At 43.7% G+C, this 21,960-nt stretch overlaps 1 protein-coding gene across 7 annotated transcripts in view; it reads left to right on the top strand.

Moving 5' to 3' along the window:
• TCF3 (transcription factor 3) overlaps positions 1-21,960 on the top strand; it is a 141,675-nt gene that overhangs the window by 9,250 nt on the left and 110,465 nt on the right. For all 7 annotated transcript variants that reach the window (XM_074978467.1, XM_074978465.1, XM_074978464.1 and 4 more), the window contains exon 3: positions 2,026-2,098. In XM_074978467.1, coding sequence (XP_074834568.1) covers positions 2,026-2,098 — 73 coding nt within the window. The remainder of the gene's footprint in view (positions 1-2,025; positions 2,099-21,960) is intronic.

The following is a 21,960-nucleotide window of genomic DNA, read 5'->3' as shown; positions in this document are numbered from 1 at the left end:
CTCAGATATCCCAGCACGGCTACAGCAGCACTAAAACATATATAAACTAATATTGCTGTTGCTCCAAGGAATTTTACTAGCACTGAAAAATCTAAGTATCATGAGCTTTCTGTTCAGATGTTGGCTGAAGTGTACGTGTCCAGATTCTCTCATGTATACATTTACTTTTACAAGTTTGTGCAGGCACTAGGCATCCAAATTCTTGGCTTTTCAACAGGAGTTAGTTGGCTAATTGGTCCTTCTGCCTTTGAAAAATCCCCGCCCCCCCCCCCCCAATATATTTCTGTATTGCTGAGAGGTGGGAAACAAAGTTGAGCAGAGGACTGTGTAAAGGAAAAATCGTGGTCTCAAGAAAGCATCAAATGTCAGGGCATGAAATGCTGCATTTCTCTGTTAAAGGGTATCTTTAATTTTTAAAATATTAAACTTTTGAGTTTTTTAAATACTACGCAGCTTAAAAATATTGTAAATAATTGATGGTGCACGTATCTGAGTTCAGTATTAAAAAAACATATTCAAATGTTTATTTACTGGACCTTTTCCACGGGGTCGTTTTACTGGCTAAAGCTCCATGTTTGCAGAAAATAATTTTTCTTTTGTGCTGCATGCAGATGCATGTACATTTTAAACCATCCAGTTTACTTTAAAAATATTTTTCTATATTAGTTGACTAGCTCTGCGTGATTTTTGAAGATGGTCTCGGGCAGAGGGTGGTTAGCTATAAATTGTAGCAGTAACTGTGGCAAGCAGGTAGCTAAAATGACCAATAGTGTAAAGCACATGAATCTTTCTGATCATATGTTTCTTAATCTTGGAATTAGCCAATTCTCTTGTCTACAATTTCTCACAGAATGTCCAGTATCTTGGCTTATTTACTGATATAGCTTCTCCAGGTGGAGAGGGAAGATTTGTTTGCTTTTTTGCCTCAAAAGAAGGGGAGAGGGTGGGGGTGGGAGACTCTTCTGGAGACTTTAATTAGATGATTGGACACTGAAGGTGAGCAGCAAAGAAGTGAGGAGCTTACTCATCAGTGTCCTCACCTGCTGGTGTCATCGCAGTAGCTGCTAACTTAGAGCATGAGACCAGCCAGACTGGGTCACACCAAAGGTCCATTTAGCCCAGTGTCCTGTCTTCGAATGGAGGCCAATGCCTAATGCTCCAGAGGAAGCGATCAGAACAGGAAATCATGGAAGCAATCCCATTCTGCCACCAATTTCCAGCCTCTGACAAACAGAGGCCAGGGACACTGTTCCTATCCGTCCTGGCTAATAGCCACTGATGGACCAAACCTCCATGAATTTATCTAGTTCTTTTTTGAACTCTTGTAAAGTCCTGGTCTTCACAACCTCCTCTGGCCAGGAGTTCCACAGCCTACTATGGGCTGTGTAGAAGGGGGGAAAAAAACCCAAAAACTTCCTTTTGTTAGTTTTAAACCTATTGCCCATTAATTACATTTGGTGACCACTAGTTCTTTTGTTATGGGAACAAGTAAATACCTTCTTTCTAGGATATAGGATAACGCCAGATAAGGAGTGGGGGAAAACAAAGAGGAAATAAATGTGGTCTTCCTGGTGCGTTTAATCTTGAGAAGAGAAGGGGTGAACCTCTCTATAGAGGGAAAATTGGGAACTTCACTCTGATAACTTACTAATAAGGGGGCAAATTATACATTGTAGCCTTGTGCTCTTCTTAGGTTGTTTTGCGTCCTTTAATAATGTGAGAAAGAAATAGAGCCATAAGCACCAGGGTGGGCAGAAGGAACCTTTCAGTAGTGCAACTGAAAAGTAAACGAAAAGCTGCTTTTCATGAAAAAAGAAATTGAAGGTCTGTGCACAAGTTGACGTGCACAGGAACAGACCTCTACCAGCTCAGAGTTGGGAGACTCATGTCTGTTTATGGAGATCTAAGAAGGCAGCTGGAAAGATTTCTACATTAATAGTGCTTGTAATTCTCTCTCGTCCCTCCTTTACCACAACAAAACTAACATTGAAATCTCTCTCCCTGCCTCTCCTCTTCTTTTTCTAGATGTTCCCCCTGCCAGTGGCTAATGGGAAAAACAGACCCACAACGCTAGCAAGCACACAGTTTGGTGGATCAGGTATTGTCTTATTTTTCTCCTTAATGCTGCTTTTCAGTGTTTAAAAACAAACACAAAGCCCCAAAGCAAAGGGAGTTGTCAGTTTTGTGGCTGATCTTTAATGTATTTTCATGCTTCTATTGTGCTGCTGCTGCTGCTCAACATCCAAAGGCTGAGTCTGTAATCCCTTATGTGTGTTCGTCTCCAGGAACCTTTTGCTGGTGTGTGACAGAGGTGAAGCTTCCTGAATAGCTAAAAAGTTAATTCTCTTGTTTGGAACTTGCAGAGAGGTTGATGCAAGTTGGAATTTCAGTGAGATTTAGGTGTTGGACTCCATCAGCCCCTTTGTTGATCCCAGACTCCTTTGCTATATTTAAGCTGATGGTACCCACAAAGATGATCTTCCCCAAGTTACCACCTTGTCTGTCTACCTACAGTGATGGCCTGCTGGGTCGGGTATAGGTTAGTAATTTGGAAACCTACTTTTGAAAATGTTGGCCCTAAAAGTAGTCGCCTATCTCAGTATTTGGGGACCTGAATAAACAGCTAGAATTACTTCCATCAATTGGGGAGCTGGTCCCTGGTTTTCAGAAGCAGTCAGTGCTTATTGGAACTGCTGAGTACTTGGCAATTTGAAAAATCAGGCCATTTACTTAAGTGCCTAAATACTGAGTGTGGGAGGATGAGTTCTCAGAAACATCAGAAGCACAGGCTGACTCAAAGATGGTGGGTTTGTGTTCCTAAAGAAATTAATCCCCTAACCTTAGGCTTCATGGGAGTCCGCTTCTCATGTCTGAAATGTTGGCACTAAGTGGGAGAAGCTCCTTAATTCAGGATTAAAATAAACCCCCAGGATGATACCTGGCATACTGTGTGGCTCTAACATGTTTAGTGAGACATGTTGCATCTGTTAAGACTATTGTATGGGAGGGGTTTTCTGTAGAATAAAGCCTGTGCCACGTAGGAGGTCTTGTCTCTTTTTTTTTTTTTTTCCCCATATCCCTTTTTTTCTTAACTCTGCTGATGCCTTTGTATGTCATTAAAATCTCAGCTGTTTCAGTACTAATTAACTGAAGTCACCTGAGTTGTATTGGAATGTCCCAGGCATACAAATGTGGCTGTGCTATAGCTGTTAAGAAAACTCCAAGATCTGCCCTAGGGTGGTGAAGCTCTGGCACATACACAGATTATGTGGAATAGCCTGGGAAGTATCATTCATGTGTATTAAGACTGCTGGAAGTGGCTTGGCATGAAAATACTGCAGTTAAATGTCTCATTGCTTCTGCCTCTAGAGCTTCCTCCTACTGGGATGTTAGGATGAAGGCAGGCCTGGAGTTTCAGGAGATCCTGGATCTGGATATAACAAGCAGTCCTGTAGCACCTTAAAGACTAACAAACTTATTAGGTAATGAGCTTTCCTGTGTAAGGTCACTTCAGATTATTGGAGAATGCCACTACAGGTGGAACCTCAATAGCCTGGCATACTTGGGACCTGACCAGGGCCAAATGAGAGAATTTGCTGAACTGTGGGAGGTCAATATATTCTAGCAGCGTTATGATCACTTCCACTGTTTACTGGGCTGTCAGAAGACATTTAGGGGTAAATAACAGCACAGAACACACAGAGCTAGGACTGGTGGCTGGAAATAAACTTTCGGGGATTGTGGGGAAACTTGGCTGCATCCATGATAAGTGGTCTTCCAGCTACCTAAAATCATGTTGGATTACGGATGTTGCTGGATGACAGAGTGCTGAGTGAGGGAGGTTCAATCTGTACAGGAGTGCTCCAGTCTGAAGAATTGGGTGTTACATGCACAAGCTCATTAGCTAATAAATTTGTTACTCTTTAAGGTGCTACAGAACTGCTTGTTTGTGAAGCTACCGACCAACTCTGGATCTAGATAGTGAGAGGTTTTGTATAGCAGAGTTGGCTATGTAGCCTGTGGCAACATACCATTTGGAAACTCTGTTTGAATTGAATGTTGCACAATATTGTCCCCATAGCATCTGCTCACAGTTCTTCTGCCCCTCAACTTTGACATTCTTTGGGGCTCCCAGAACCTAATTCCATCTCAGAACAGTTTTTGAGCAAACATTTCTCTCCATATGGAGGCTTCTTTTTAAAGTTCAGGGTTTTTTTTAAGTATTACTTTATTACAGAGTACAACAGGCTTTAATGTTATTCATGAGGACAAATACACAGTATGGTGTGAGGTTTTTGTCTGCCATGGTCTGTGCTTTTAAGAGCTGTTTGGTTTATCTGAACAGTGAAAAAGGGAGGCTGGGATATTTTGGAGGTTGGAGTGAAAGAAATAGAGAAATATAGAAATAAAGTAAGGGCGAGGTGTAATTTAACACTGGTGGAAGCTGATCTCTACAGTGAACATTCCAGCTTACACGTCACTTATTTTGCTGCTAAAATAATCTGCAAAAGAGACGGCACGAGCTCATGAGAGAGCTAGCTTGCATTCGGTCATTTCCTGCTTGGCTCTTGGCTTGCCTAATAGGCTTGCAGAGTTGAACAGTTCAAGATGAGGAGGAGTGCTAGTGTCTCTCACTCCAAGGCCCAGTGTCGGCCTCAAACACTTAAATCCTGCAGTGGGTGTAAAAGTAGAGTTGATACCACCCTTCACCTGAGGTACTTTTTCTGAGCTGGATGTTCTGAAAGGTTTGTAAAAATCACTGCAATGTTGATGTACAGGAGGGTTAAAGGTGATTGTACAACTGCTGCTGTCTTGTTGTCTGGGCCTCTTGATTCTGAAATGCAGCTGGGTACACCTTTAAAGGAAGTCTTCAAGTGCATGGCTGGAGATTCACTTTTTAAAGGGTGAAGGGGATATTTTTTCTTTCAAAAGTTAATGAGTGACTTCTTGTGCTGCTTGGGTGTTTGTGTGTTTTTTGTGCTGGCTGGATGTGTAAGACTGAAGTGTGACAGTGGCCAGTGATACCGTCTAGGGTCTTGTCTGCGCCCACCCACACATGCCTTGTACCAGTTAAACAGATTTCATTATGACTAGTGAAAGGTATCTGTGTAGAGTATACCCTGAATGGCGTGGCTGGTCATTGTTAAACCTAGCTTAGATTGATTTAACTTGATTTGGTAAGTTACGATGGTCTAAGGCAGTTGTGAACTGTTAGTGCATGCACCCAAACCTAAACTGGTGCAACAATTGGGTATAAAAAGGCATGATTTCTGGTTTTCTTTGATGTTCTCTGCCAAGTTGAAGACCTAGATCTGTGCCTTCATGCCATGTTTTAGATTAACTTGTTGATGGATAATAGCACCCTATGGCCGCGTCTACACGTGCATGCTACTTCGAAGTAGCGGCGCCAACTTCGAAATAGTGCCCGTCACAGCTACACGTGTTGGGCGCTATTTCGAAGTTGAAATCGACGTTAGGCGGCGAGATGTCGAAGTCGCTAACCCCATGAGGGGATGGGAATAGCGCCCTACTTCGAAGTTGAACGTCGAAGTAGGGCACGTGTAGCCAATCCGCGTCCCGCAACATCGAAATAGCGGGGTCTGCGGTGGCGGCCATCAGCTGAGGGGTTGAGAGACGCTCTCTCTTCAGCCACTGCGGGGCTCTATGGTCACCGTGTGCAGCAGCCCTTAGACCAGGGCTTCTGGCTGCTGCTGCGGCAGCTGGGGATCCATGCTGCATGCACAGGATCTGCAACCAGTTGTCGGCTCTGGATTTTGTGGTGTTTAGTGCAACTGTGTCTGGGAGGGGCCCTTTAAGGGAGCGGCTTGCTGTTGAGTCCGCCCTGTGACCCTGTCTGCAGCTATTCCTGGCACCCTTATTTCGATGTGTGCTACTTTGGTGTGTAGACGTTCCCTCGCAGCGCCTATTTCGATGTGGTGCTGCCCAACGTCGAAGTTGAACGTCGACGTTGCCAGCCGTGGAGGATGTGTAGACGTTATTCCTCGAAATAGCCTATTTCGATGCTATTTAAGCCTATTTCGATGTAGCGTGCACGTGTAGACGTAGCCTATATCTGCTAACACACTCGCCACAGTCTCTCACTATAACATAGGTTGCCATTGCCGGACTACAGTGCTTTTTTCAGATGAGTTGTTAGAATATTTCACTCTCCGGTCTAAATCAGAATTGAAAAGCAAACAAACAGTGGTTGTGGGTTGTTTGGGCAAAATGGCTGCCACTTAGTAAAATGAGGTTTTCTTCCCAAATATGAGGCTGGTAAATAGGCATCTATATTATCTTCTAAATAATATTACAGGAGAATTGTTGTGACAAAACCAACAAACTAGAATGCTGTCCAAATTCTAATTAAAATACTCTCAGCCTCCTTTTCCTGAGCTGTTGTGCCAGGCCCTGTGGAACTCACTCAGACTAAAAGCTCCTTGAGTTAAATGTGGCTTCCTTCCATGTGTGCAGTGCTAAGTAAATCCAAGGTGCTACTGCAGCCTACTGAATAGAAAAGGGAGGAAACCTCAATGTTAACATTTCAAGATTTTCTGGGGCTAGTTTATATTTCAACATGTCTATTCCCTCCCTCCCTCCGTCCACTTCATTGCCCCTCAAGTCACCCAGGGAGAAATCAGTTTACATTTCAAATAAGTCTTGCCTGGTAGAATTGCTTCTCTCCGCTGATTAGATGGGGTTAAAGTAGTTATCACATGGATGTAACTTGTGTTCCTGGTTGTACAGATTTTGCAGACTGCATCTGCAGGATTTTTGGCAAGTACAGGACTTCCAAGAAAGGTAACATTTTCACAGAAGCTTTATGTTGCAATTAGAGTTCAAGATACAGTAAAAGCTTGAGTTACCAGGGGTGTTGCGTTCCTGCCACCCCCATGTAACTCAGATTTTCACACAAGTTGGAGTGGTGAGCCGGGAACCAGGCTGCTGCATGGTTCCCAGCTCCCCACCACTTGTGGACCTGGGAAGCTGAATAACCCACCAGGGCTGGTCAGTTTCCTGGCTGTTTCTCCCTGCTTTTCCCAGCCACATGCCACTGGGCAAAGGCAGGGAGAAGGCTTTTAGCTTGCCTAGCTGCGCAAAGCTATGGATAGCTAGGCAGGCTGACAGCCACAGAGCAGCTTCAAGTCATGCTTAACTTGGGTTTAAAGTGAGTTACATGCAACTCGAAGCCGTGTATTTCAAGGGTTCCCTGTGTATAGGAAGGTGGTGTTACCAAAACCAAAATGTTAAGAACTAAAGGTAGGCACCATGGGATATCGCTGAAGGTGCTTAGGAATACAAATCCCTGTGCTCCTAAATTCCCTTGATGGTGCAAACTCTCCCAACATAAGAACTTGTTCAGTGTATGCCTGTTGGCTTGAGTTATAGACTTTCTTGGCCAAGTTGCTGGACATTTGCAATGACAAATGTTTTTTTCCCCTCAAATTAAATGGTCAGTAATCTGATGTTGCAGATGATTGATCAGATTGAAATGCTCATAATATATCCTTCCTCTTACAGGACGCTGGGTATATTACATGTCATGTGGAAATTACCTTTTTGTTGAAGTTTGAGGGTCCATCGGGGTGGTGGTAGAGGCAGTATCTTTCCACCTTTTGGAGTTGCTGCTGTTGCCCTCCAATGGCTAGAGCAGTCATTGAGCCTGCCAATGAAGCAGAACACATACTGGCTGCTGGGTTTTCTATAGCGTCACAGTGTCTAACTCATCCCTGGGTTTATGAAGTGCTTTGGGATTATGTAGAATCTGAAAAGAGCTCCGTAGTGGTGGTGTTTTGGGGAGGTATTGTGCTTGCCATCTTAGCCTATTCCGTGTCTAAGAAATCGGTAGTGGTGCTTTTAAAGAGGGCGCAGGAATATCTTGGGTACGTGCAGGCATGCAGAGCTTCCGCTTTGTGTCTGATTACCTAATGGCCGAGCCTGACTGCTGCTGTTGGATTATCCTGTTTGCAACAAATAAACTTTGCTATGAACTGGCTTTGTTGTCCCACGTAATGAAATTTACAATTACATCTCTCCCCCCACACCTTCTTGCTGTGTAGTCAAGGGAACATTTTAGCCTGAGGACGGTAAAATGGAGCTGTCGGGGAGAAATCCCCTTTTGTCACTATGCTGTGGCTCTTACCCCTTACCTCCTCCTTTATCCTCTTTCAAAGTTTGCTCAGCACCTATTTGCTAGCGAGATCATGAGCTGAGGTTTATTGTAGAGGGACTTGCTTTGATCAGGGCAAGTATGTGTAACATATTTGAGGCTGGCTAACCAAGGCGTTTTTTAACGTGTTGCAAGCTGGTGCATGTAACAAGTTTTAAGTTATATTCTGAACATTCTCCCTGGAGGGTGGTGAATCTGCATCCCCTTTGAAAGCTCACTTTCAACAACATTCGGCCTTGGATACTTGTGGCGGCAACAACACAGAAAGTCATAACTTGTGTGAAAGATGAGATTAGCTCTTTAATTGGTGCTCTGGGTGAGCTGTTTGAAAGTGTGATTATTTCATCTGGGCTCACCACTGGGTATTAGCCCACCTATATTAGGTATTACATAGAATGGAGGGTTCTGTGTGAATGGGAAGGGGGTAAAAAGAAAGAGCACTCTGCCTTCAGAAACAGATCTGTGGACATGAACGTGATGATTTTCTTGATATTTAACATGCTGAGAAGCCAACTTGCACAACTTAAGTAAAAGCAGCGAAACGTTAGTCAGTGAAAGTCTTGAAGAGCTAAATGCAGTATCTTCAGTTGAAATCTGGTCAAGGATTGAATTTCAGACAGATAAATAGTTGCCAGCTCTATTCCCTGTGGAGAAGAAAACAGAAGCTTTTAATTGTTGAGTTGTATCACATTTTTCCCGCTAAATTCATTTAGTTACCACATTTAAATTATGCAGCAGTGGGTGTTATGGGTGTTTTGTTGTTTTTGCTATTCTGATATAGCATGAAAGGTGCAAAATGTGACTTGACTTCTTCTACACTTATTTTAAGTTGTTTGATTAATACTTCACTTTTGTATTCATTCTCACTCAGCTGCATTGCAACACCCTAAAGACAAATTATCAGTCCAGGTACAAAATTGGCTTGCCCATATTTTATTTTGACCATCATTTATTATGAAACTGTTTGTTTACTCATAACAGGGAAAAACTTGCTGTGATCAAAAGACAATTTTGCAAGTCAGTTGCTAAGCATATCTGAGGTGTCATTAGCTTGAAAAATACAGGCTCCTTCTAGAACTCAATCTCAGTCTTAAAATATATCGTTACTGTAGAGTACAGCAACTGATGTGCATTTAGGATGATAAACTTAAGAGTTCAGTTTTCAGAAGTGTCAATGGCGAAAGCATCTAAGTCCATATTTAAAAGTGAGGTAGAATAAGTGTCTGTCTTTCTTCCAAGCGCTCAAATCATTTAAAAGGTGAGATTTAGGCCACTTAGACCATTTCTACACTAGAAACCTAACTGTGGCACAGCTGTAGCAATGCACCTGTAAGATTTCTCTTGTGTAGCCATTCTGTGCAGGAGACATAATTAAACTATCCCAATATGTGCTGGTATCTCTGCCTGCAGGAGAGCATATCCCACCCATGTAGCGCTGTCCACGCTGGCACATCTGGCTGTATGGACAGCACTATATTGGTGGGAGAAGATGATGATACTGACAAAAATGCTAGTTTAGGCATAGCATTAGTTGTTTAGAGAAACTCTACCTGAGAGAGAATTGGGTCATTGGAGTTGACATACCTTAGGTTCAATTTCCGGCCTGGCCCCGCTGTGGTTGGTCAACGGGGGACACAGTCTTGTTGCCTTCCTTTACTGTTTGCGAGAGCAAGGAGTACCAGGGCGCCTTCAGGCATCAATTTATCAAGTTCCTGTGAGGCACACTGAATTGAACCCTGGAAGGTCAATCTTCCCCTTAGAGTAGACATAGTTTTAACTCCTTGGCCCATCCCATTGTGACCTGCCTTTGAGGAGGGAGGGTTCTGTTTCCCCCTTGATCCTTGGTGCTAATTCTAGAGAACCATGGAACAGGATACAGAAAAGTGGGATTACAAAATGAAGCAGCTGAGGGGGGAAAGAGGAGCATTTGTGGGGCTAGGGAGGAGGTGGAGGAAGGGAAGGAATTCTAGCAGGCAGGAAGCTGCAAGTTGTGTAGAACAAAGAAAAGTATTATCTTGACACTTATCTCCATTAACCTAAATAGCGATAGGTGGCTGTGCTAGTCTGTATTCTATCAAAACAAACAAGCAGTCATGGAGCACTTTAAAGACTAACAAAATAATTTATTAGGTGATGAGCTTTCATGGGACAGATCCACACCCTACCAGAGGAGACTCATCTGTGCTTTATATATTGAGTCTGTTCTGGTAAGGCTACCATTTAGCTAAAGCAACACCTCAGATCAGTAGTCAGTCTCTGAAACCCCTCATTACATTCTTGAATTTGCATTCCTGCTTCTAGCTGCAGCTTCACCTTTGAGGCTGTCTCTCTGCATCTGTGCAGTCAGAGCAGGAACACCGAGAGGAGACTTCTCCTTTTTCTTTCTTCCCCAGTATTCATCTCTCAAAATTTTTGTAACAGATGGAGTGGGTGGGGAAGGGAAGGCCCTGAGGCAGACACAACAGAATTCTAAACAAGTGACGAGAAATGCATTTCTGGACAGAAGCAAAGGCGACCATGTTATCACTCAGAACATAGATGTGCCAAGAACAAATACAAATTTTTTTTTGGTCGTTGGAGAGAACAATATTCTAGTACATTATCGGTAGTTCTATAGTTATGGTTGAGAAGGCATGTTTGTTGCCGGTGAATGTAAAAACAGCTATGCTGGGTCAGTCCAGTGGTCCCTCTAGTCCAGTATCCTGTCTTCTGACAGTGGACAGTGCCACATGCCCCACAGTGAGTAAGCAGAATAGGGAAATTTATCAAGTGGCATTCCTTGTCCAGCTAAAGGTTTAGAACGCCTGGAGTATGGAGTGATGTTCCTGATCATTTTGGCTGATAGCCCTCAATGGGCTCTGAACTTTTACCTTGAATAATTTTGTATGTTCTGTAAATGTTGCCATATCTCTGCTCACCCCTTTTATGGATCTTTTCTGAATATGTTGAAGAACACTGGTTGCAGTACAGCTCCCCAGGGGAATCCAACTCCATTGTGAAACTGACGTTTTAGTCCTACCCTTTTGTTTCCTGTCTTTTAATCAGTTACTGATCTTTGAGGACCTTTCCTCTTATCCCATGACTACTTAATGTGTTTAAGAGCCTTTGGTGAGGGATCTCTTCAAAGATGTTAAAAAAAAAAAAAAAAAAAAAAAAAGTTCACTTTATCGATTGGGTCACTTTGTCCTCTTTGTTCACCATCCTTCGCTCTTTCAAAAAATTGCAAGGGATTGTGGAGGCATGATTTCCTTTTTCAGAGACCTTTTGAGTCTTCCCCAATAAATTATGTTCACTGATGTGTTTGGTAATTTTATTCTTTACGAGAGTTTCATCCAGTTTGGCTGGTACTAAAGTTAGACATACTGTTCTCCAATTTCCAGTATTGCCTCTAGAGCCTTTTTAAAAACATTGGTGTCATGTTAGCTGTTCTCTAGTCATCTGGTGCAGAAGTTGATTTAAGTGATTGTTCTGCAGTTTCATTTTGAGTTCCTTCAGTACTCTTTGGTGAATATCAGCTGGTCCTGGAGACATAGAGCTGTTTAATTTCTCCTATCTTTGCATGCCTTTAACTTCCTGGTGGGAAAAGCTTCGCACTATGGGTGGAAATTCTTTTACATTTTTTTCTATGTAGAGGAAAAAATTGAGTGAGAAGGGCTGAGGGGTGGCATGTTCAGAATGTTAGATGGCCAAACATTTAAAGGGAGGGAATGCACTTTTTTCCCCACTGTGCTCGGTCTCCAAAACTTTGTTACTCACTTGACCAACAGCGCTTTTTTTTTTAGAAGCTTCAGGCTTGGCTCAGGCTTTTTCTACAGACACACATTGTACCCCTTTAAGTGAGTTAGTATACTAAAAGCAGTACAACCCCCCTGGATAAGAAGGGGCTTAAGCAACTATTACCAGTATACTGCATCCACAGGGGGGTGGTGGAGGGGAATGCAAGGGGGAAACTGTACCCATGGTGATACAAAAACTGAGTGGTGACCAGGACTTAGTGCTCAGTGAGGGCAAATTCATGGTCTTTTCTGTCAGGAATCTTTTAAAGAAAGGAAGGTGGGAAACCTCCCATGTAACCTCAGAATGCCCTTTATCAAAAAGGAGGAAAAAGACGTAAGCCTCGAAATAACACCTGTTGAGTTTCATGGTTTTCGTTTGAATTGTCACATTTCAAGGTTTTCTTTGCAACTGTGGGGTGTAAAAACTTTTTATGGAAGGTATTCTGGAGATGAGGCAAAGATGCTTGTGCACTGTGTAGCTCTGTGCTAACCTGGTTTGAACCCTGCTCATGTAGGATTATGTATCCATACTGTGTGGCTATCTCTACACTAGAAGCATCTGTTGGCAGAAGTTACTGTCAGAAGAGATGTTCTGATAAAACTTCTGTTGACAGATTGAGTCTACACGTAAAAGTGGATCTATCTTTCGATCCACTCTGACAACAGGGCCTCCTGGAGCGTCTACATGGCTTTTTTGATGACCAGTTTGTCGACAAAACACATGTTGTGTCTAGATGCACTACGAGTTTTGTTGACAAAACCTCACTTTTGGTGGCAGAACTCTGTAGTATAGACGTACCATTTTGGGATTGGGTTCTAGGCGGGTAAAGAAGTTGATTACCTAGTCTTGATTTTGGCCAGTCACCCATGCTCCTGGGTGCCTGTATGATAGGATGTCTGAATGTACCATCATTAGATCACACAATCATCTCAAATTCTGCTGTCCTGCATAGGCAAAATTTTGCAGTTGGCTCACTGTCACAACTGAAAGCTTTCCAGGCCGACTGGGCTCCTTCCAGAAGGGGAAGATGGCTTTGGAAGGGACCCAGCAAGTCTGGCAAGCATTTCTGCTGGACGTCAGTGCTTCTAATTTCAAATTCTGCATGCTCTGCAGGGGGCCTGGCTCCAGAAGCAAGCCGAGGGTACCTAAATCACACCTATAGTTGCATCTGAATTCTTTTTAAAAATAAGCCACAAAACTAATTTTCATTAAGTGAGTAGTAGATAGGTATTTAGCATGTGCCGAGGTCAGGAAATTCATAATGATAGCAAGCATAAGTTGCTCACATTGTGTGTAATATGCATAGAATTTAACACACAACCTCCTGTTTTGTGTTTTTTTTTTTTTAAACTCTGCGTGACTCTTGCTGTTGTGATTTAGAAATTTATTTCAGTGCATCCAACAGGTGCCAGTAGGAAAGTCCTTCTGTTACTGTATTGCCCCAGGTCCTTGGCTGGGCTCGGAACCTGCATTTTAGGGCCTGTACAAACACCCATAAGAAGAGAAGTCCCTGCTCTAATGAGCCTGCAGTCTAATTGCAAAGTACTTTATTTCATAGCTGTGAAGAGGGATTCATAAGCATGATTTTGTGAACTGGATTTTGAATATGGACAACTTAATTCTGCATCAGGGAAGGAACAAAGTCTGTCTCTCATTTTGTTTTTAGTGTGTGTGTAAAATGCAGCAGTGCTCTGAGCCTCACATCTGCACCAAGTGGATTTTGGAGCTTGCCGTTTACTGAATCTCTGGCCAGTGGGGCTGTCATGGGAATGTCACAGCCTCTGTGGGCTAATTGGAGAGCATCAGGTCACCTTGCCATTTCCCTGACACACAGACTAGACTAGATTGGGTGACTTTAATTGCCTATAGCGTCTCCAGCTGGTGCTCACTAGTTTATATCACCTGACTTTTTGTGACTCTGTACTTCTGCACCTGCACTTCCTGCAAGAATCCCTGGATTGCACCCAGGTGCTTGCTGAAGTTCAAAAATCCATAATCTGTAGCTGGCCTCCTCATTGTTAGTCCAGAGCAGAGAGTGTAGCTAAGCACTGTGCTTCTATAAAATCTTTAACTGCCGTAGCTATGCCACAAACTTGCCCACATCTCCTCATGTCAGCTTCTCAGCCTGATGGATTGTGGCTGCTCTGCCTTTTCCCACATTGCTAGATGGGAAGGGAGGTCTCTGATATGGAAAAGATGTTGTGGTCTGTATCCCCATCAGCTGTGCACTTGTGCAGCCACTCGGGAGAGAGGTTCCAATGCTGCCTAGCTGATTAGGTGAATGGCAGCTGACAACATGTATTTCTGCCAGTGGTGCACATCTGAACATGCCCCTGTGCACATGGATGGAAAAAATTAGAGGGAACATTTGTTGTGGTGCAGAAAAGGTTCTGAGTTTTCTTCTGGCAGGAGGAAGGCTGGCTCTGTTTCTGATATTCTGTTCTCAATCCATTCCCATAACACTTGTCACCCTAGGATCCGAGTGCATTGAGCAATCTAACCAATGTGTGTAACCTTTCTCTGTTGGCTGGGATGTGAACCAACACCGTAGGTTAGGGCCCTCTCCTTGCTTACCAGGTCAGCTGGATGGCTGCAGTTCTGGGCGGCTAATGGAAGAAGGAGCAGCTGCCTTGGGGATGCCCTTTGCTGGGTCAATATTTTTCCAGTATGGAAAGCTGCGTAAAGCCACATAAGCAAGTGCCCATCATCTGCTTTTCAGCCACTTCTTCACCCTCCATGCCAGACAACGCAGGAGGGTTTATTGCCCCAGAGCAATTAAACACTGAAAAGTAACCACTGCTAGGGTTCAATAAAAGGTAGCAAGTATTTGGGTCCTGATGTGGTTCCATGCCAGGGAGTCAGAGGGTCTCTTGTGAGATGCAGGGAAGCTCCAGCATGTGTGGAGGCGGATGAGTGTGAACAACATAGAATCCAGCAGTTGTCCTTTGCATGGAGAGAGTTCCATGCTAGTTAAGCAGTCTTGGTTAGCACATTGGCTTCCTCAAGCTGAGTTCTATACGCTGCCAGGGGGACAGTACTGCACTCCTCAGCATTGGCTTAAAATTGAATACATATTGTTGCCCAATGAGGCACGAAATGCCACGTAAAATATAGATTGGTGCTGAATGGGTCTAGAAAATGCAGCAAGCGCTGAGAGTAAGAGCTCACTTGAGTCAAACTGTTCTGATGACATTTCTTTTGGGTGCCGGTGAGCCTCTGATGGGCTGTGGCACAGTAGAGAGCACAAGCAAGCTCTGGTTGGAGTGCCGTCTGACTGGTGATGGCATCCCCTGCTCTTAGTGGAGGCATGAGTTGCATACCAGGACAGTAGGGACTTGTCCACACCAAGAAGCTATTGTAAGATAATTTTTTTGTATCATAATGTCTGGGGACCTCAGTCATTGGCTGGGGCTCCATTGTGCTAGGTCTGTATAGAGTTAAAAGCACAATAGCTGTTCTGCAGTAGCTTCGTGTGGGGACCCTCTTATTCCACACAAGTACCTTCTTGTGGTTCAGCTTCAGCCACTTCCAAAGTGGATCCACATGCCCTCCGCTGCAGTAGTTATTTCCCTGTGAAGGTGAGTCCTATGGCTCGTGGACAATGCCGATGACTTGCACAACGGAGGGGCAGGAGTGGAGAAGATGCTGTGCTTTAGTGGTTTCATCTTTGGGTGAGGAGTTGCAGGGGGACAGGTTTATGGTAAAGCTGCTGTCACAGTTCACCAGGGTAATATTTGGGCTCAGTTGCCTTTCAGTGGGTTTTAATTTCCAAGACTGAACAGTTTCACATCTTCATGATGCAGCATGATAGGTGGTCTTGGAGCGTGCAAGGTTGTGTTCTTATTTCTTCATATTTGCAAGTGCGTGAGGCGCTGTCCAGGTAGGCAGTTGCTTGCAGACTAATGACGGGCTTGTCTGCATGTGTACACACGCAGGCAGTTGGTGAACCTTAACCAAAGTTATGTTTTTAAGCCAGTTGAAGCTGGTTCGTCTCCCTGTGGAGAAGCTTACTTCAGTTTGAATGATTTACTTCAGTTTTTCTAAAGTCAATTGGGAATAAGTCTTTAAACTCACAAATTGAAATAAGTGGGTCCATACAAGTGGTTGTACCTGTCAGCTAGTTTGGTTTAAAAAGGTACATTTAGTACAATCTTTACAACTTCCTATGTGGGTATTGGCTTGTTTTGAGTTGATTGCATGATAGGTTTAAGCTAAATTGATTTTGAGTGCCTGTGCATACAGCCTTTTGCAACCATTTGGAGGATTGGGGAAAGGCAAATGTAGTGTCCACCCCTCCCCCTTCCCCCCCCCACAAAAGTGTAGTGGGGTGAAGGATTCAGGGAACTATAGAACTGACTGCCTCAGTGCAGTCCCTGGAAAAATCATAGAGGGGGATCCTCAAGGAAACCATTTTAACAAACTAGGAAGAGAAGAAAGTGATCAGGAATAATCAACATGGATTAACCAAAGGCAAATCGTATCTGACCAACCTGATTGCCTTCTATGAAGAAGTAAATGCCTGTGTGGATATGGGGAAGGTGTGGTGGATGTTATATACCTGGATGTTAGTTTTTTTTATATGATCTCAAAATATTCTTGCTAGCAAGTTAAAGTAGTATGGATTGTACAAATGGACTGTAAGGTGGATGCAAAGCTCATTAGATCATCAGGCTCAGCAGGTAGTGATCAACAGCTCGATGTTTTCTTGGCAAGTGGAGTCCACCAGGAGTCAGTCTGAGGGCTGGTTTTGTTCAGTATCTTCATTAATGAGCTGGACGAGCAGCTGGATTGTACCCTCAGCAAGTTCACAGATGACACCAAGCTATGGGGAGAGGTGGTTTCGTTAAAGGGTAGGGAAAAGGTCCAGAGTGACTTCAACAAATTGGAAGTAAATCTGATGATGATCAACAAGGACAAGTGCAAAGTCCTGCACTTAGGACATAAGAATCCCAAACGCTGCTACAGGTTGCGGTATGACTAGCTAAGCTTTAGTTCTGCAGTAAAGGACCTGGACTTCACAGCGGATGAGAAGCTGGACATGAATCAACAATGTGCCCTTGTAGCCAAGAAGGCTACCATCATATTGGGCTGCATTAGTAGGAGCATTGCCAGCAGATGTGGGGAAGTGATTATTTCTCTTTCTTTAACACTGGTGAGGCCATTGGAATATTGTATCTGATTCTGGGCACTCCATTAGAGAAAGCTTATGGACATATTGGAAAGTGTCCAGTGGAGGGCAACAAAAATGATTTGAGGGCTGGAACACATGACCTATGAGGAAAGGCTGAGGGATTTAGGCTTATTTAGTCTACAGAAGAGAAGTGCGAGGGGGGGATTTGATAGCAGCCTTCAACTGTCTGAAGGGGGATTACAGAGAGGATGGAGAGAGAGTTTTCAGTGGTGACTGATGAAAGAACAAAGAACAGTGGTCTCAGGTTGCAGTGGGAAAAGTCTAGGTTGGCTCTTGGGAAAAATTCTTTCACCAGGAGAGCGGTGAAGCACTGGAATGCATTACCTAGAGAGGTGGTGGAATCTCCATCCCTGGAGGGTTTTTAAGTCCTGGTTTGACAAAGCCCTGATTGGGATGATTTTGTTGGGATTGGTCCTGCATTGAGCAGGGGGTTGGACTTGACGACCTCCTGAGGTCTCTTCCAGCCCTAGGATTCTGTGATCTAACTAAATTGAATCACAGGGCTGGAAGGGACCTCAGGAGATCATCTAGTCCAGCCCCGTGCTTCAAGCAGGATCAACCCCAACTAAGTCATCCCAATCAGGACCTTGTCCAGCTGGGACTTAAAAACCTCAAGGGAAGGAGAATCCACCACCTCTCTAGGCAACGCATTCCAATGCTTCACCACTCGCCTGGTGAAGTAGTTTTTCCTAATATCTAACCTACACCTTTCCCCCTTCAACTTCAGACCATTACCCCTAGTTCTGCCATCTGACACCACTGAGAACAGTTTCTCACCCTCCTTTTTAGAGCACCCCGTCAGGAAGTTGAAGGCTGCTATTAAATCACCTCTGTCTTCTCTTCTGTAAACTAAACAAGCCCAAATCCCCAGCCTATCCTCATAGGTCTTGTGCTCCAGACCCTTAATCGTTTTTGTTGCCCTTCGCTGAACCTTCTCCAGCAAATCCACATCCTTTTTATACTGGGGGGCCCAAAACTGGGCACAATATTCCAGATGTGGCCTCACCAGTGCCGAACAGAGGGGAATAACTACTTCTCTAGATCTGCTCAAAATGCTCCTCGTGATGCACCCTAGTATGCCATTAGCCTTCTTGGCTACAAGGGCGCACTGTTTACTCATATCCAGCCTTTCATCCACCATAACCCCTATGTCCCTTTCCATCGTACTGCTGCTGAGCCAGTCGGTGCCCAGCCTGTAACAACGTTTGGGATTCTTTCGCCCCAGGTGCAGGACTCTACAGTTCTATTTATTGAACTGCATCAGATTTCTTTTGGCCCAGACCTCCAATTTATGCAGGTCCCTCTGGATTCTCTCTCTACCCTCCAACGAATCTACCTCTCCCCCTAGTTTTGTGTCAGAGGGTGCAATCCAGTCCCTCATCCAGGTCATTAATAAAGAGGTTGAATAATGCCAGCTCCAGAACCAAGCCTTGCAGCACTCCGCTTGAAACAGACCGCCATCCAGATACTGAGCCATTGACCACTACCCGTTGGGCCCGACCATCAAGCCAGCTTTCTGTCCATCTTATAGTCCAAGGATCCAATCCATATTTCCTTAATTTGTGGACAAGAATGTTGTGGGAGACCTTATCAAAAGCCTTGCTGAAGTCAAGGTATATCGCATCCACTGACTTCCCCATGTCCACAGAGCTTGTTACTTCATCATAGAAGCTAATCAGATTGGTCAGGCAGGACTTGCCCCTGGTGAATCCATGTTGGCTACTTTTTGATCACTTTCCCCTCTTCTGAGTGCTCCAAAATGGATTCCTTGAGGATTCCCTCCATTATTTTCCCAGGGATTGAGGTAAGGCTGACGGGTCTATAATTCCCTGGATTGTCCTTTCTTTTTTTTTTTTAAAGATGGGCACTATGTTTGCCTTCTTCCAGTCATCCGGTATCTCCCCCGATCTCCAAGAGTCTTCAAGGATAATGGCCAAAGGTTCAGCAGTGACCTCTGCCAATTCCCTCAGTACCCGGGGTGCATGAAATCCAGACCCATGGACTTGTGCAAATCTCATTTTTCTAGATAGCTCAGAACTTCCCCACAGATGGCTGCCCTCCACCTTCCCATACTGCATCGTCTAGGACCGTCATGGGGAAGTTGACTTTGTCTGTGAAGACTGAGGGGAAAAAAAGCATTGAGTACTCAGCTTTTCCTGCATCATCTGTCACTAGGTTACCTCCCTCATCCAGTAATGGCCCCACACCTTCTCTGATAACCTGTTTGTTGTTCACATGCCTGTACAAACCCTTCTTGTTACTCTTCACATCCCTTGCCAGCTGCAGTTCCAGTTGTGCTTTTGCTTTCCTGATTACTGCTCTGCATTCTCCAGCCGTATGTTTATACTCCTCCTTTAGTCAGTTGTCCATGTTTCCATTTCTTGTATGCATCCTTTTTGAATTTAAGCTGACTGAGGATTTCCCTGTTAAGCCAAGCTGCTTGCCTACCATGTTTGCATTTCTTATTACACAGCGGGATTGTTTGTTCCTGTGCCTTCAGTAAGACTTCTTTAAAATACTTCCAGTTCTCTTCAGCTCTTTTGCCCTTCATCTTCATTTCCCAAGGGATCCTGCTTATCTGGTCTCTCAGGGAGTCAAAGTCTGCTCTTCTGAAATCAAGGGTCTGTATGTTACTGCTCACCTTTCTTTCTTTTGACCAGATCCTGAAATCTACGATCTGATGATCGCTGCAGCCCAGGTTCCCTCCCACTTCTATTTCTTCTTCTAGTTCTTCCCTGTTTGTGAACAGCAGGGAATTTCTTTCACTGGAAATTGTAGATAGGTGCATCTTCTGTGTGTGGACAAGGCAGAAAGTATACTGTAACAAATTCTGAACATGAGACTGGCCTTTTCTCTGTACGCAGGGAAGTATAGTCATAAAGAGAGAGAAGCATCCGGCAGGTGACATGATTAGACTGTCTAGCGCTTTGTGGAGTTTTTTGTAAAAGCTTGTTTGATTTCAGTGTCTAGCAAGTATTTTGGGGAAAGATGTCTGTCAAAAATTAAGTGCTCCTTTTTGTTTGGGGAGGGAGAGTTCAGTGTGAGATCTGGCAAAACCAGGAAAGGTCAGATGTCGCATTCCTGATATTTTGAAGGTAAAAATAAGCACAGAGGAAAACCCACACAAAGCATCCCTCTTGGGTTGCCTTCATATGTCATAAAGACATTGGGGATAGACGAAGGGAAAGGTGTAAAACCACACTTCTGTAGGGTTACATTTAAATCAGTCTGTAGCTTGTAACCAGCAATGAAAACCAATGATAAATGCACTAGAATCTCAGCCTTATGAATGCCAGTTACAATTTGACGGGTCAGCTATAAACTGTGCAATCGGGAAGCAACATAGACCAACCCTTCTCTCTCTCTCTCTCTCCCTCAAACACATCCAGCTGTGTGAAATATAAACAACTCCTTTTTTTTTTTTTTTTTTTTTTTTTTAAAGAAAAAGGGAACATTTCAAAAATATCTGACAAGAAAAATTTCTGGGCTTGTTTCATTTAAATTAAAATGATTAAAAGCAGCATTTTTCTTCCGCATAGTAAAGTTTCAAAGCTGTAATGTCGTAGTTCAGTTGTAAACTTTTGAGAGGGGAAAAAAACCGTAACATTTTTGTTCAGTTATAGATGCTTCAGAGTCGTAAATAATCTTCATTCTCAGGGTGTTTGTAACTCCTGAGATTCTACTGCATAAGTCTTTTTAGTAGAATGTTTCTTGTAATCTGCTCAGGACACCTTGTCTGTGTCTGTCTGAATAAATACATACCCCAAACTCAATTAATTTAGGAGAAAATCTATTTGAAAAGTTTGACATGGAGGAGGGAGATCATAAAAATGTTGCAATCCGAGATTTTCATTATGCAGGTTTCAAAATAGAATGAATTAAAAACATTTCTGTACAGCTTTGACTATTAAGTTTTGCTGGGTTTTTTTTCTTCCCAGCCCCCTGCCTCTGACTCTTCAAAAATTGAAGTTTTCAAAAGTTGAGTGAGAAAAGAGGTGGGGGGAACAAGACGAGGGGGAGGGAGCAGAAATTTGATATGTGCACTTTGAAACTGACTTCAACATTTTTTAAATAAATCCAGCATATGTACTCAGACATACAAACTTTGATTCAGGAAAGCAGGTTACTTCTCTTGGTTTGGCACATCACTCAGTGCATAAACTAGGTCCTCTCTGGGTTGCTAATTATTCCTTAACTGAATTTCAATGGCTAGGCCGCATTCTACAGAGAAGTAAATACCAGTTTGTCTGAGGGTGGAATCTTTACTGTCTATGGCTGTGCACAGCAAGAAAGAGTGCCCTGGGATCTGGAAACTGAGCTGTGAGTTTGCAAGAGTATGGGGCTTGGTCAGAACGGAGCTGAGCGGCAAAACATTTGAACCTCATTAGGCTGTTGTTAGTGCTGCTTTCCTGAATAGAACCCACCCTTCTGAGGCTTTTCTAAAAAGTGTTTCTGGTTGGGCAAAGTCCTAGTATTTAATACACACCTCCCTCATTTTTCACAGTGGGCGGAGAGGTAGAATTTCTGTTTTTGCCTTATCCTTAAGGGCACAGCTTTTTCTGGTCAGAAAATCCCCCTTTCCATGGTGGGTGAAGATCTTGTCTCGTGTAGGTGATACTGAAAAAAGGAGCCAGCGTCCTATGTAAAAAGTGGGCAGTTTCAGCAACCTTGCAAATCTCCCTGGGTGCCTCAGGCAAACATCTCTGGTAGGCAATCAATTAGAAGGGCTGCAGCTTAACTGCCCTCTTAATCAGAAGCTTTGGAAGGAGAGTTTTGAGGTTTGCCAATTGCCTTTTCACCTGCTGGATTGTGCCAACATGGT

Source organism: Carettochelys insculpta, chromosome 27, assembly GCF_033958435.1.
Source record: "Carettochelys insculpta isolate YL-2023 chromosome 27, ASM3395843v1, whole genome shotgun sequence".
NCBI classification, from domain to species: Eukaryota; Metazoa; Chordata; order Testudines; family Carettochelyidae; genus Carettochelys; species Carettochelys insculpta.
This window is presented reverse-complemented; position numbering and strand designations above follow the sequence as displayed.